Raw genomic sequence first — 16,976 nt, 5'->3', positions numbered from 1 at the left:
CTTATCTCCCACCTGCTGGTACAATTTTTTGGACATTTGCATTTCTGATTCTGTCAGTCATTTACAAATTGTATTTAAAGTATCCTTACTGGATGCATTAAAATACATTAATCACTGTAGCTTTCATGCCTTTTCCTCATTGTAAGAGGAAAATATGCTGCCTGTAGAATTCTGAATTAAGTTGAGTAAATAGGTGTGTGACTCATGCCTGGCTTGTGTGACAGTCAGATGAGCTCCTCTTTCGATAGGAGAGCGAATAATGTTCCCATTCAGGACCCCACGGGTGAAGGGAGAACAGAGCCGTGGGAGGGGAGGAGAAGGGGGGAGTAGATAATTCTGGGGTGCCAGGACATGGGGAGGGTGTGTGCAGGGTTAGAGCTAAGAAGCAGCAGGGAGGGAGGAGGTTGTGAGAGATGAGGAGGGAACACAAGAAGCTCCCAAGGTGCTGGGAGGTGGTGCCGGCTGAGAGTAATGGGAAGAAGGGGAGGGGAGTGTGGGGGAAGGGCACCCAGGAAGTGGGCTGGGTGGGTCAGTGGGAGGGAGGAGAGGTTTGGGGATCTAGAGCTGTGGGGGATCCCAGACCTTTAACCCTGAATCCCTGCCCAAGCCTTGTTGCTTTAGAGCCTCCACTCCAGTTTTATTTCTGTCCAGTTTCACTTCATTATACATTCCCCCCCACGCAAATATTATTATTTTAACTCTTGAGCTCCCTCTCCCACTCATTACCCCCCTCCCCGTATAACCTCCCCATCTCTGTGCACAGCGACCCCGGCCACCGACCCTGAGTCCTTGCTGCATCCTCCCGCCCAGAGCAGGGCCCCTTCCCAGGCACACATGGGCACTTTGTTGATGATGTCACAGGCTGGTGGTGTAGCCTGGACAGTGTTTACACCGATAAGATGACGTGTTGGGGTGCAGCTCGCCCTTGTACATGGCTACTCACCGTTACTGGAGGAGATGAAATTGGGTGAAACACACAGACACTTGATTTATAGTTGAAATCATAGGCAAGGATCAATACACGTAACGATTACAGTCAGAGAAGTATAGTAAAGAGGGGCTTGCACGGTGCGGACTTACAAACTATGGACACCATTGGAAACAGATCAAGGCGCAAGGGAGCCCATCAGACGGGAGGCCCTGCTTCAGTTTACACTGTCCCAGGGACCTGACAAAATGAAAAACTGGTAACTAGGAGAGGTATTTTCTCTGGTTTCTTATGGTAATAGGATGGCGATATACCACATCTGCTCCTTCGCTCTGATTACAATAATGTCAATAGCTGCCCCAAACCATACCTGGCCTTTGGGAAGTCCATAATTAAGCATCAAGCCTCAATACTCATGATTTACATCACTGATTTATTAATCATTCTAATATATGAATGCATCCAACTGCTGAGATACTGCATAGCAAACTAATTGCTAGAGCCCGCCCCAGACTTCCTTCTTTCAGAATCCTGTGGCATATTCCACCCGCTTGTGGTTCCTCATTAGTCTCTCAAAATGAGGGTGCGAAATATCTGACCTGGGATTGTCTCCTTAGGCCTATTCAGGTAAATCCCAGACTTCAGCATAACGGCTCCCACAAAGCCTCAGCCTAATAGAACAGGCCTTTAACTGTAGCAAGCTTAGTAACCCGTTTATTATATTCACCTCCTTGCCCCTCCACGCATGTTCCGCGCTAATAAACCATTCTCTGCCTGTGCCCTTTCACCTCTGGCTGGCAGAGCAGTGCCCACGAGACATGAAACTGGGGCATTAAATCAGGTCAGGGTCAATGGGAGAATGTTTGGGGAAGAATCTTGTTCTCCCCATCTGCAGCAGCAGCCACAAGCTGTCTTCCCTCCCGGCTCCTTGGCTCTCTGAGCCGGTCCCTCCTGAGGCTGCCTGGCCCAGTTCTTGTTTCTGACCTTCTCCTTTCCCGGAAGAATTAGGGGCTGTTGCTCCTGAATTTTAGTGCTTAATTCCCCAGCTTTCTCCACACGCTGGGGGAGTTTAATTCTCCCTCCCATTACGCCTGAGTCGCTAGATTCCCTAATTCCCCAAAATGCGATTTTTTGGGATGTCACAGTTCCGGGGTAACGTCATGGGGTCAGCACCCGCTTCTCGCAAGCGCCCCCTCTAGTTTGGTGTGTCCACGGTCTTTAAACCGGTCCCAGACCTGCCATTGGGCCATACCCACAGGACATCTTCCCTTCGTCTGTTTTGGCCCAAGCCTTCAGCTGGGCCCCCTGACAGTTCAGTGCCCTTCTGGGGATTTACGGATGTCCAATTGTAGGCCCTGACCCGGTGGCCTCTTGGGAGGGACCCAGGCCCACCCAGTCCTCCGGGTCCCTTCACCAATGTCTTACCCCGAGCTCAGGATTCTTCTAAGCTCAGGCCAGTAGCCAGCCAGGAGTTCTTCCTTGCTCCCCCGGTCTCTACTAGCCCTGGGCCATCCACAATACTGCAGCTCCCTCGTCCAGCCACGCTCCTCCAAGGAACTGCACTCTTTCTGGCTCTGTAGCTGCTTTTTATAGGGCCTTCCTGGGCCCTGATTGGCTGCTTCCCCTGCAGCCACTCTAGCCTGCTTGGAGGACCTCTCCACTGCTCCTTACCTGGGACGGGTGTGTCAGGACCCTGAGGCCTTCAGCAGGGGGCCTCTGGGCCTAGTCCCCCCCATCACAGGTAGCTACACATTTCACCTGCCTCCATGGTCTGCTCAAGGGATGCCCTCTCCAGCAATTCTGGATATGAAACATGATTCCAGAAATGAAGAGTCATTTTGGGGGGGAAAAATGCAGTAAAAGCGGCAATTTCCAGAGAACTCTGGCCCAAGTCATAACATTAAATACAGTAGTCTCAGGATATATGCCTGCGTTTATCAGATCGGTCACTCTGCCTTCACATAGTTCACTCTGCTGGTGGGTTCCACCCCTTCCCCCATTCTGTGTCTGTCTCGTCATTCAGATTGAAAATTCATCAGGGCCTGGGCCATCTACTATTCTCTGTTTGTACTTGTCCTAGCACAATGGGGACCTGCTGTTAGTTGGCCCTGAGGCACTAAGGTAATTAATATGATTTATAATAATAACAACTCTCCTGCCACTTGGAGCCAAGGAAGCTGGCCTTGGGATGTTACTGCTTAAAAATGAGCTGGGATTAAAACCATGGAATATTCTTTGTGACAAGTATCCCACAAATTCCACTGACCTCCCTTGTTTTCTTTGCCTGGAGTAGGGTTTCCAATTTCCAAACCTGATGTGATCTCGCAGCTGGAACGAGGGGAAGAGCCGTGGGTCCCGGACCTCCAGGGCTCTGAGAAAGAAGTGCTCCCGAGAGCTGCCTGCACAGGTGAGGACTTGGTTAAACCAACTCAACAACTGTTTAGGAATGCGGGAAACATTTGGGATGCCCTACAAAGACCCTGTGAGCTCTCCAAGCTCAGGATTGTTCCCTGCAGATGTGGAATCGCTATGGCAGATGTCACTCATGGCTTCCCTCCTATTCTGACTGACAACTTGCAGCAGGTCCCTCCCCGGTCTCGCTTTCCCTTGAGTGTTCTGGTGAGATGTGGACCAAAACTGATCCCTTCCTCTCTCCTCTGGGGAAGGGTTTGGGGAAAATCAGCTCCTGAGAGGTTTGATCTCTCCCACACATATTTTGGTTTGTTCATCCCTTTTTCCATTCCTCTCCCTGAGATTTCCTTTCTTTCTGGCACAGGGAGTGACCTATGCCTGGATTCGCTCTGTCTCCGATCAGGTGATGGGATGGTGAGTGAGAATGAGGAGGAGAAACCCCAGCAGGAAGACGCTGAGCAAGTAGAACCACATGGAACGTTATCAGGAAGATCCAAAGGGAATGTTTCCAGGAGTTGTGCACTCCCAGAAAAAGCAAAAGTCTGTGAGACTCAGCAGAGGCCAGAGGAAAACTTCAGTAGCCACTCAGACCTTATTGAACATGAGAGAATTAACTTGGAAGAGACACGCTACACATGCCAGGAGTGTGGGAAAAGCTTCAAAGTGAATTTGGACTTTTTCACACATCAGAGAATCCACAGAGAAGAGAGACCTTACACCTGCTCTGAGTGCGGGAAAAGCTTCACTCAGAGCTCTGCCCTGATCACACATTGGAGAATCCACACAGGAGAGACGCCCTACACGTGCTCTGAGTGCGGGAAAAGCTTCAATCAGAGCTCACACCTTATCACACACAGGAGAATTCACACGGGAGAGACGCCCTACGGATGTTTGGAGTGCGGGAAAAGCTTCAGTCAGAGCTCTGCCCTTATCACACATCAGCGAATCCACACGGGGGAGACGCCCTACACGTGCTCGGAATGCGGGAAAAGCTTCAATCGTAGCTCAGCCCTTATTAGACATCGGAGAATCCACACGGGAGAAACACCCTACACCTGCCCTGAGTGCGGGAAAAGCTTTGGTCATAGCTCTGCCCTGATCACACATCAGAGAACCCACACTGGAGAGACGCCCTACGCGTGCGCCGAGTGCGGGAAAAGCTTCAGTCAGAGTGCTAACCTTATTAGGCATCGGCGAATCCACACGGGAGAGACTCCCTACACCTGCCCTGAGTGCGGGAAACGCTTCAATCAGCGCTCAGCCCTTACCACGCATCAGAGAATCCACACTGGAGAGACCCCCTACATGTGCCCCGAGTGCGGGAAACGCTTCAGTTATAGCTCAGCCCTCATCACGCATCAGAGAATCCACACGGGGGAGACGCCCTACACGTGCCCCGAGTGCGGGAAAAGCTTCAATCGGAGCTCAAACCTTATCACACATCAGAGAATTCACACTGGCATGTCATCCTACAGATGTTCTGAGTGCGGGAAAAGCTTCAGCCACAGCTCAGCCCTTATTCGACACCGGAGAATCCACACAGGGGAGACGCCCTACACGTGCTCTGAGTGTGGGAAAAGCTTCAATCAGAGCTCAAACCTTATCACACATTGGCGAATCCACACCGGAGAGACACCTTATATGTGCTCGGAGTGCGGGAAAAGCTTCAGTCACAGCTCAGCCCTGGTCACACATCAGCGAATCCACACAGGAGAGATGCCCTACACGTGCTCCGAGTGCGGGAAAAGCTTCAGTCAGGGCTCAGCGCTTACTAGACATCAGAAAAGCCACCTGACACAGAACTATAATAAATCCCTTCACTAGGACTAGCCAAAGATTTTTTTTTTTTTTAAATCACATTTGCTAATTCCTACATAGTACAAAAATCAGTATCTTCACTGTGGTGTCTCAGCTCCCCCAGATGAGTTGCCTGCTTCTGCCTTTTGCAGCTCACCTTCTTTGGGGTCAGTCCTGTGATCTTTCCTATCAACTCCTTTCCTTCTGAGTCGTAGGAGTGTGTGTCCCTCCAGCCAGGAATGTTTATCAGCTCCAGGTGGGAGAGAGGTTTGATCCCAACAAGCTACACTGAGGCAAAAACTACCTGTGCCTGACATCCGCTAGGGCTGCACATGGCGTTGGCTGCTCAAGTTAGTGATCTTGGTGTAAAAGACAATTATAGTTGTAGAGCAGAGGGAGCCCAGGTGCAGGGGTTGGCATTAGCTTTCCCCGTGACCTGACCTAAACGCCATCACTTTTCCTAGTCTAAACAAACCCTGAGCATCACGGTTATACTGTTCCCCCATTTCTTAGTTGTTTATTTCTCCCTTTGGGGGGGCAAATTGTCTCCTTCCCAGTTGCTCTGCTGTTGCTTTGGGTTGTGCTGCAGAGCAGATCTCTCTTCTACCATTTTCCTCGTTTGAAATATATTGAACTATAACAAAGAGCAGGAACAGGGCTAGAGGAAAATGTCATTTTTCCCTCTGAATCAGTCACCATCACTAGCCCTCCTCAGCCCAGCAGCTTTAGCTTCTGTGTCAACCACAATGAGGAGGGAGGGATAGGCTCAGTGGTTTGAGCATTGGCCTGCTAAACCCAGGGTTGTGAGGTCAATCCTTGAGGGGGCCATTTAGGGATCTGGGGCAAAAATTGGTCCTGCTAGTGAAGGCAGGGGGCTGGACTCAATGACCTTTCAAGGTCCCTTCCAGTTCTAAGAGATTGGTATATCTCCAATTATTATTATATTATTTATTATTATCCTAGTCACACGCTATCTTCCCACCTCCCACTCCACGTGATGCGGTGTTCTCTGCTCTCTGTGCTAGGTACTGCACTTCGATTCTCAGTCAGTCTCGTTGGGGCTGGGGATTCAAGTGTCACAGTCGGAGGGGAAACACAGGGTATTCATTCTGTGTTTCAAGTCCTGTTTTTATCTATTGGCAAAGCTGCTTCTGCCCTTTTCCTTGCTGCTTTGGGAGTTTTGTTTGCAGGCAGGAAGGCTGGCTGTTTTCCCCTGTTATGATGATGGGAAATGTCTTGTAATAAGGTGATGCTGTGTGAAGCAGGTTTGAATACATCGGAGGAGAACTCAGGGCAAGATTCTGTTCTTATTTTGAGTCATTAGTTGTAACCTGCTCTGGAATTTCATTTTATATGAAACTGGAAGTGTCTTAATTACACCTGGAGGAATTCTGAGCCACTGTACACGTGCCGAATCCATGTCTAGCACAGGATTCCCGCGGGAGTATCATACGCTTCTGGGTGTTGCAGGTTTCTCGCTTTCCTGAGCACCATTTGGTTACATAGTTGCATATTAGTTTTATTTGGCAGCATGTCACTCAGATTTGTTTGGGACTTTGAGACAAGGGACCATTTGCCACAGCACACCTGGTTGCTGAGCTCTGTGGCTTTATCCTCACACACAACTATTTCAAATTTGCTGACAATATATGGGTATGGCTACACTTGCAAATTTGCAGCGCTGCAGCAGGGTGTGAAAAAACACCCTCTGCAGCGCTGCAAATTGCGGCGCTACAAAGCGCCAGTGTAGTCAAAGCCCCAGCGCTGGGAGCGCGGCTCCCAGCGCTGTCCGTTATTCCCCACAGGGAGGTGGAGTATGGACAGCGCTGGGAGAGCTTTCTCCCAGCGCTGGCGCTTTGACTACACTTAGCGCTTCAAAGCGCTGCCGCGGGAGCGCTGCCGCAGCAGCGCTTTGAAGCGCTAATGTAGCCATAGCCTATATCTCCAGATCAGTGGCACCGCTATGGGCACCCGTATGGCCCCACAATATGCCAATATTTTTATGGGCGACCTGGAACAACGCTTCCTCAGCTCCCGTCCACTCACGCCCCTTCTCTACCTACGCTACATTGATGACATCTTCATCATCTGGACCCATGGGAAGGAGACTCTGGAAAAATTCCACCACGATTTCAACAGCTTCCACCCCTCCATCAGCCTCAGCCTGGACCAATCTACACGGGAGGTCCACTTCCTAGACACCACGGTGCAAATAAGTGATGGTCACATCAACACCACCCTATACCGAAAACCTACCGACCGCTATGCCTACCTTCATGCCTCCAGTTTCCATCATGGACACACCACAAGATCCATTGTCTACAGCCAAGCACTGAGGTACAACCGTATCTGCTCTAACCCCGCAGACAGAGACCAACACCTAGAAAATCTCCACCAAGCATTCTCAAGACTACAGTACCCACACGAGGAAATAAGGAAACAGATCAACAGAGCCAGACGTGTACCCAGAAGCCTCCTACTGGAAGACAAACCCAAGAAAGAAACCAACAGGACTCCACTGGCCATCACATACAGTCCCCAGCTAAAACCCCTCCAGCGCATCATCAGGGATCTACAACCCATCCTGGACAATGATCCCACACTTTCACAGGCCTTGGGTGGCAGGCCAGTCCTCGCCCACAGACAACCTGCCAACCTGAAGCATATTCTCACCAGCAACTGCACACCGCACCATAGTAACTCTAGCTCAGGAACCAATCCATGCAACAAACCTCGATGCCAACTCTGCCCACATATCTACACCAGCAACACCATCACAGGACCAAACCAGATCAGCCACAACATCACCGGTTCATTCACCTGCACTTCCACCAATGTAATATATGCCATCATATGCCAGCAATGCCCCTCTGCTATGTACATCGGCCAAACTGGACAGTCTCTAAGGAAGAGGATAAATGGACACAAATCAGACATTAGGAATGGCAATATACAAAAACCTGTAGGAGAACACTTCAACCTCCCTGGCCACACAATAGCAGATCTTAAGGTGGCCATCCTACAGCAAAAAAACTTTAGGACCAGACTTCAAAGAGAAACTGCTGAGCTCCAGTTCATCTCCAAATTTGACACCACCAGCTCAGGACTAAACAAAGACTGTGAATGGCTTGCCAACTACAGAACCAGTTTCTCCTCTCTTGGTTTTCACTCAACTGCTAGAACAGGGCCTCATCCACCCTGATTGATCTAACCTCGTTATCTCTAGCTTGCTTCTTGCTTGCTTATATATACCTGCCCCAGGAAATTTCCACCACTTGCATCCGACGAAGTGGGTATTCACCCACGAAAGCTCATGCTGCAAAACGTCTGTTAGTCTATAAGGTGCCACAGGATTCTTTGCTGCTTCTACAGAACCAGACTAACACGGCTACCCCTCTGATACTTTGCTAAAACAGTAATTCCCCTCCCCTCCATGATGCCCCGGGGGAAGTTCAAGTGCAATTAGATTGGAATATTCTCTCCTGATGATCTGTTGGGCGTGCTACCAAGGAGACGGCAGCACTTTTACTTTCCATTCTGAAATGGTGAAAACCAGCAAAGCACAAATTGTGGAAATAAATGCATATGATCCCCCTGTTGTTCAGTTGGTTAGGTCAATATTTTTTCTAAAGGGCTGGGAGGAGGATTCGCTAGTAAATGACTTGGAACTAAGCAAAATGCCCCGACATTGGGCTCCCAAAGCAGTTGTGGCCCAGGCCCTGCAGGAGGTGGCGCCTGAAGAGATCTCCTTCCTCATTAGCTGCATGTTGCCTATTATTTGGGAAATGCAATCCCTGTCTAGGTAGAAAGAGAGAAAATGGATGATATTTCTGTTGAGCTCACCCTGGGATATACCCTGGCAAATGTGTAGAAAATGAAATCCCTGTTGAATGTGCTATAGCTGCAGAAAGATACCTAATAGAGACCTGACATTTGGTGTTTTACAGGGATTCTGAGCCGCACCTGAATTTAGTCCCTCATTAAAATCTGTGCCACCAGATTAAAGAAGGAAATGGGCATAGTTGGGGGAGTTATACCTCACTATTTCAACTTCACATGCAGCGTTGATCGCAGTGAGCGCAGTTTCAAAGTCAAAACAGGAGTATGTCAGGGGTGTGTCGTGCCTGAAATACTCTTCAGTGTTGCCATCAGCTGGGTAATGCGGCGTACAACAGAAGACATGCCAAGAGGCATTAAATGGACACCTTTCTCATCCCTTGAAGATCTGGACTTCGCAGATGATATTGCTCTCCTATCACATACCCAACACCATATACAAGAAAAAACAAATGGACTCGACACCTTCAGGAAATTGGACTGAAAATCAACCACAATAAGATGGATCTCATGACCTTTAATATTGCCTCAGCATCACCAGTACAGATAGACGATTATGTTCCCACCAACATAGAAAGAGTCACATACTTGGGTAGCACCATCAGCCAGGACGGTGGAACAAGCCAGGACATCCGGAACAAAATCAGTAAAGCCAAGAACACCTTCAGGAGCTTAAATACAATCTGGAAATCATCAAAATACAACACCAAAACCAAACTCAAGATTTAACAGAGCTGAGTATTTTCAACACCACTTTATAGTGCCGAATGCAGGGGAATGTGAAAGCATGACATGTCCAAACTGTCTGCCTTCCATACAACCTGCCTCAGAAAAATCCTGCCCATCTTTTGGCCCAGAACAATCTCAAACCAAGATCTATTGACACAGTGCCGCCAAGAGGATCTGCGCACCACCATTGCCAGGAGGCATTGGAGATAGATTGTCCATGTGCTTCGGAAGGAAACTGATTCCATCACCAGAACAGCAATAAGATGGACACCTGAAGGCAAGCGAAAATGAAGCTGCCCAAAAACACGTCAAAGAGCTGTGGAAATTGAGCTGAAAAACCTGGGGCACAGCTTGGGAGCCATTGAAAGACTTGTCAGAAACAGACAGGAGTGGAGGAGCTTCCTTCAGAGCCATTCCATGCCCACAGGTCCCAATCTGGCTGCCTTGTTGGACAAGAAGCACTTCCATGCTGGGAAATGATGGTAGCCAATGAGGGAATGTATCAGTTTCCAAGTTCAGACTGCAGGATACATGAATGCGGAGTCCAGAGTCTGTGGTTTGGTCTCTTAGTTTTGCTCTAGAGTCTAATGCATTTGTTAACACTTCTCCTCCTGCTGCTACTGTGAAGGATTAGCAAGTGTGAAAATAGAGCACAGGTGGTTTTTCTCATGATGCAGCCTTCCCACGTCGTGCGAGACCCCTTCCCCCCACACTTCTGGGAGAAGCCCCAGGGAGAAATGAACTCACAGAAATGGAAGGCTCCTAGGTTATGGTAGAATGTGTCTTCGCACAAAGCTGACTGGGTGGAAACAGCCCTATAGGTTTATATTTTGTAATAATTTTTTACCAGTGAACATGGAATTAAACATGAAGTAAATTAGTGTAAAGTAAGAGACTGATTATGTGATAACCTGAATTATATTATAAACCTCAAAGTTTTCTTCTCATTCTCTCCCTGCCCCCTCCTACTACATAGGAAATGGAGGCTAATCCTGAAATTAAACCCTCACTCCAAAGGAATTAGAGTGGGGGAATAGGTGAGAGAAATAGCCTGTGTGAGAATAGAGACCCAGTATAGACCGTAATTATTTCTATTTCAAATGGAATTGATTTTGATAAGCTTTAAAATAAATCGTCTGTTAAGAGGAAAGTTATCTGAGCCAAGATGTGTAACTTTTTATTCAGTTGGTATAACAGTCACAGCGTTCCCCAGGTCTCTTGTTTGCAAAGCAAAGACGTCACATCGGGCAGGAGATGGATGCATGACGGTAGCTTTTCTGGGTTGGTTGGTTGGTTTTGTTTTTTTTAATTTTGTTTTTGTTCTGTTTTTGCAGCCAGTTATTTTTATGGGTGCTGAGGAGGCCAGCTGTTAGAGCGCAGCTGTTTAACCCTCAGCCTGGCTCTGGAATCCTTCCCAGAACTGGCCTTGTGTTTCTTTCATGTTTGATATCATTGGGGTTCGCATCCGCATATTTCATGCGGTTCACAACAGTGGAAACTGTGAGAAACCTGGGTTAAACGGGCCTTTTCCAAACTGACATTGGCTCAAAGTCTGCCTCACTTCAGCTGGATTGGGACAGGCCTGTATCACAGGAGTGGTTCACACCTGATTTGCCCAGAGGTGTGGTAAGCTGGAATCAACAATAATGGAGTTTAAAGGTAAGGGTGGAAGTTCATCACCTTTCAGGTCAACAAGCGGGTTCTGTTCACGCCCTCTGACGCCTGGGGCACTGGTCACTCAGGCAGCACCATGGACCATGGGTCTGACACAGTGTAGCCAGTCTTACGTTCTTATATTATGTAAGCCACCTAAGAGAGACGAGGATCCCAGGCCTGATCCCTTCTGAGGAATGAAGCACGTTGACAGGCTATGCAGCTTTCACTAATCTCCCTGCACCTGAAAAAGCCTGTTGGCTGTCTAAAAGCCAACTATTGTAATTTCTCTACAGTTTACCTGCTTACTCGCATTGTCCTGAAATACACTGCTCAGCATGTGGGGGCCGGGCAGGGTTAGTGGTCTGAAGATGGGGTTCATTGTTCCAGAGGTTCCTGAGCTAGAGCCCTCCTGAAACAAGCTTTTGCCCAAAAGCACCTTGCTCTGATAACATTTTCCTGCACCCAACTGCGGCTCCCACTCTGGTTCTGATTACGGCATGGAGCTCAGCTGGTGTACGGCAGACTGCCCCTTTCGGGGAGCATTATTAACCAAGGGAATAACCATACAACTTGGAACTTCAGATCAGCAAATGCCAAACTGATAACGTAAGAACGGCCACACTGGGGCAGAACGATGGTCCCATCTGGTGCAGTATCCTGGCTTCTGACAGTAGCCAAGCCCCGATGCTTCAGAGGGAATGAACAGAAGATACCGGTACTCACAGCACGGCGCAGTCACTCAGGCTTAGGGACACCCAGAGCATGGGCTTGCATCTCTGACCATCTTGGCAAAGCCACTGATGGACCTATTCTCCGTCAACTTGTCTATTTTTTTCCACAGGATGACTGTGCATTGTATGAAAAAGTACTTCCTTTTCTTTGTTATAAATCTGCTGCCTGTTAATTTTGTCACATGACCCCTGGTTTCTGAGTTCTGTGAAGGGGTTAATAACTTCCTGAGCCACTTTCTCCACACCAGTCATGATTTTATAGACCTTTAGCATATCTGCCCTTAGTCGTCTCTATTCCAGGCTGAACCCGCCCAGACTTTTTCATCTCTTCTCATAGGGACGCTGCTCCGCAACACTAATCATTTTTGTTGTCCTTCTCTGCACCTTTTCCAATTCTAATATATCCCTTTCTGACACGGGGTGACCAGAACTGCATGCAGTATTTAGAGTGGGGCGTACCATGGATTTATCTAGAGGCATTATGATATTTTCTGCCTTATTACCTACCACTGCAAGAATGGGTCCTAGCATTTTTTAGCTTTTTTGACTGTCATGGCACATTGAGTGGCTGTTTTCAGAGAGCCATCAGCAATGACACCAAGATCGCTTTCTTGAGTGGTAACAGCTAATTTAGACCCCATCATTTGATATGTAGAGTTGGGATTATGTTGTCTAATCTGCATTACTTTGCATTTATCAAGCCTGGGCAACAACATGGCAGATGAAATTCAATCACCCCCATTTTTTTAGACCCCTTTGTACCTCTTCACAGTCTGCTTTGGATTTAACTATCTTGGGTAACTTTGCATCAGCTGCAGACGTTGCCATCTCTCTGTTTCCAGCTCATTTATGAATATGTTGAACAAGAGTGGCCCCAGTACAGATCCCCAGGGGACCCCCCGCTTTACCTCTCTCTACTGTGAAAACTGACCATTGATTCCTACCCGCTGTTTCCTGTCATTTAACCAGTTACTGACCCATGAGAGGGCCGTCTCTCTCGTTACTCCTGGGGGGATTCTGCATGGAATAGGGCAGGGGATGGAGAAGACAAGGGAATAGGGGAATTGTCGGGGGAAGTGGGGGCCTGGTATGGGGCATCCCCTCGGCAGCAGCCGGGGCTCCCCCATCAAACCCTCACCCAGACAAGCCCTACCCCCCTACACCTGGCCCCTCCTACAAGTCCCCCACCGAGCCCCAACCAGCTGCACCCCCACCCCATCAAGTCCCACTCCCCCAGCACCTGGACCCCCTCAGCCCCCACAACCAGACCCCCCCTTGCCAAACCCCATTTCCCCACACCCAGAGCCCCCCGCTGAGCCCAACCACCATCACCTGGATCCCCTGCAGAATCCCATTGCCCTGGCACCCGGAAACCCCTCCCCACCCCAAACAAGCCCCTGTGCATCCAGATCTCCCACTGAGCCACCTGCCTGCCCCACACAGGAACCGCTCTCCCCACACTAAGAACCTGCTGGGATGAGCCTGCCTGGCCACACCTGGTGCACCTGGCACGGGGGGGCAGGGCCTCGGGGTGTTTCTGGGGCAGGCCCCTTGCACTGTGTCGGGGTCAGGTGCAGCCCTACTGCTGAGTTCCTGTACTGGGGGACGTGGGGGCTTCAGGGTGATCTCCCACCTCCATGCAGCCAGTGACCCGTGCTCCCCCCTGCCACACTGGAGCCACATTTATTTATTGACAAATAAACTTGGCAGCGTTTTGCAGAATTTTGAAAAATTGTGCACATTTTTTTTCCGGTGCATAATTCACTCGGGAGTCTCTTATGCTACGACCGCTTACTTTACTTAAGAGTCTTTGGTGGGGAGCTTGTCAAAATCTTTCTGAAATTCCAAGTACACGAATCCACTGGATCCCCCTTGTCCATGTGTGTCGACCCACTCAGAGAATTCTAATAGATTGGTGAGGCACGATTTCTCCTTACAAAACCCACGTTGACTCATACCCAACAAATTGTTTTCATCTGTCTCTCTCATCGTTCTGTCGTTTACTACGGTTTTCAACCAATGCGCCTGGCACTGACGTTAGGCGGACCAGCCTCTAACTGCCAGGATTGCCTCTGGAGCCCTTTAAAACAATTGGTATGACGTTAGCTATCTCCAGTCATCTTGTACAGTGGCTGATTTCAGTGGTAGGTTACATACTGCTGTCAGTAGTTGTGCACTTTTCACATTCAGGTTCCTTCAGCACTATTGGGTGACTACCATGGAACCCTGCTGACTTATTAATATTTAAATCATCAAGTTGTTCCAAAACCTCCTCTCTAGACACCCCACTCTGGGACATTTCCGCAGATTTGCCACCTAAAAAGAATGGTTCAGGGGTCGGAAAGTCCCTCACATCCTCTGCAGTGAAGACTGATGCTGCCCAGGGAGATTTTGGCAAACCAGTAAAGTGCCTAAAACCACCATCACTTATTGCTAAAAGCAGCCCAGTCACAGGGAGTAAAATGGCCATGCAGCAGCCTCGGCTTAACCAAGGCAGGAGGGGAGGGGGTTTTGGGTGCCACAGGAAGGGCAGCTTGACCCTGTGTCCTTCCTGATAAGAATTGTGGTGAAGTTGCTGATACATGCATTTTAGAAGAGCAGGATGTGCCCTCAGGAATGTGTCTGACAGGGTCTCAAGGCTGCAAACTCTAGGGGAAAAAACACACACCTGGTTAATCGAGGACCAGAAGGAAACCTCTTGCTTGACCGCTGAACCTGCTTGCTTAACAAGGTTTCTTTAAGTGACATGTAATTGTATGACTAATGTATAAATAATGGTGGGAGGGTTGAGGACTGATCTCTCTCCCTCTGGATGCATCTTTTGTTCCCCACCAGCAGACGGGCTGTGATCTGCTACCAGCAGCAGCTACTGATACATATGGTGGTTCCTATTTGATGACTTGTCCTAATTTGCTAAAAACTTGACAGGGGTGACGTTATGCAGCCAGATACACTGATCAGGGGTTTTTTTTGTTTCTGTAAAATATTTCACTGACTCAAGCCTCCTGCAGCACCTCGGTAGGTGACATCAGACAGAGAAACTGTTTTGCATCCGAAGAAGTGGGTATTCACCCACGAAAGCTCATGCTCCAAAACGTCTGTCTATAAGGTGCCACAGGATTCTTTGCTGCTTCTACAGAACCAGACTAACACGGCTCCCCCTCTGATATCAGACAGAGAGGAGCTGGGGTGCCTGTGCCTTTAAGACCTCAGCCCTGGGAAGCCCGTGCTGAGAGGTGCTGTCGGTGGGAGGGGAAATGAAAAAGCCCCTCTGTCCCCCCATATTTTTGCAAACACGGGTGTCTCAGCCCACCAGGGTAACTGCTCCCCCTTCTGCCCCTGCCTGTCAGCATCTGGCAGCTCCTTCACCCTGGGCTTAACCCCATGCTCCATTCCCCCATCACTGATTTTGCACCTCAGCCCCCTCCCAACCCTGCCTCTTTACAGCCCCCCCCCCCGGCCATTTCCGCCCCCTCCTCAGATCCTGGCCACCCCTGTAAATAGCCATCTGCAGCAGCTGATTCCAAGTAAGGGCAGGGTGCAGGGCAGTGGCTTCAGCAGATGTTACTGAGCATGCTCAGTGCACCCTGAGTAGCCAATTCCTACAGGTAATAAAGGTAATAATTGGAGATATACCAATCTCCTAGAGCTGGAAGGGACCCTGAAAGGTCATTGAGTCCAGCCCCTGCCTTCATTAGCAGGACCAATTTTTGCCCCAGATGCCTAAGTGGCCCCCTCAAGGATTGAACTCACAGCCCTGGGTTTAGCAGGCCAATGCTCAAACCACTGAGCTATCCCTCCCCCGCCAGCAGTTTCTCACAGCGGCTCCATCACTGGCCAGGTCCCGCCCAGGCACGTTCCCTGCCCAGGGGCAGATCCCCAGAGGCTGCGCGATGAGCTGCTCCCGGAGCCTTTGGGTGGCGTCTGGGTCCTACCCACCCAGCGCTGGCCCCGGGGTCTCTCTGGCCCCGGCAGCTGCCCTGGGGCCAGGGGCAGCAGAGCCTGGGGCTGGGTCCAGCTGGAGAAAGTCCCCACCTCGGACGGGCGCAGAAGGTGCTTCAGTGAAAGTCTGTCCCTGGCCCAGCCCCGCTGGGGCCGCAGCAGCAGCCCGGAGCTCAGCCCCGGCTCCCAGCGCACTCTGGAGGCAGCAGTGGCTGGTACCTTACAGAGCCCTGCCTCCGGGAGCTGCCCCACGGCTCTTTTCCTGCCTTGCTTCCTGCCAGCCCCCCACACCCCACTGCTCTGGCCCCTTCAAGCCCAACCCAGGCTGCAGCTGCCGCACCCACCGGGCCAGGGATTGTCTGAGGTGGGAACTAGCCCCATCTCTGCTCCTCCTCCTGCCCCTGTGTGTCCCAGAGCCGCTGCAGGGACTGACCCGCCCCCAGGCTCTCGCTCCTATTAGCACTCGGGGGCCAATCCAGCTACGGGAGAGTGAGCACCCCTGGGAGCAGGGAAGTGACCACGTCTCCCTGCCAGAGGGTGGGGGAAGAAAGGGAAAGAGGAGAGAGAGCCTGAAAGGGGATAAGGAGAAATATGGGGGGAAAGCAGCGCCCAGCTCTTTTCTCCTGCATCACCCCTGAGCAGATTGCTCCTGAGCTCTGGGTAAATAGCCCCCAGTGTGTCCCAGACCCCCCTGCTCCCCAGGCAATGCACATAGGGGGCTCCTGCCTGCCAGGCGTGATTACAAGGAGCTGTAGGTGTCACCCTCATGCCAGGATTGGAGAAAGACAGCAAAGCTTGGGAACATGCGTCTGTATTTCCAGTCCAGTGAGACAATCCCGGCTCCAGGAGGGGTTTGTTCTCTGCACAGAACGGGGCAGCAACAGGTCTGTGTCAGTGTTTGTTGCTGCACGTTCCTTAACTTAGAACAGTGTGAAATGAAGAAA

At 50.1% G+C, this 16,976-nt stretch overlaps 1 protein-coding gene and 1 pseudogene across 1 annotated transcript in view; one reads left to right on the top strand and one right to left on the bottom strand.

The window, feature by feature from the left end:
* Positions 1-5,359, top strand: part of LOC123356631 — an 871,996-nt gene extending 866,637 nt beyond the window's left edge. The window contains 1 exon segment of the mRNA XM_044999988.1: positions 4,051-5,359. Coding sequence (XP_044855923.1) covers positions 4,051-5,164 — 1,114 coding nt within the window. The 3' untranslated portion in view covers positions 5,165-5,359.
* The window catches only part of LOC123356693, a 200,773-nt pseudogene that overhangs the window by 47,581 nt on the left and 136,216 nt on the right, over positions 1-16,976 (bottom strand).

The sequence above is a fragment of the Mauremys mutica genome, chromosome 26 (genome assembly GCF_020497125.1).
Source record: "Mauremys mutica isolate MM-2020 ecotype Southern chromosome 26, ASM2049712v1, whole genome shotgun sequence".
Taxonomy (NCBI): Eukaryota; Metazoa; Chordata; order Testudines; family Geoemydidae; genus Mauremys; species Mauremys mutica.
Note: the sequence above shows the minus strand (reverse complement) of the source record. Positions and strands in the feature narration are given on the sequence as shown.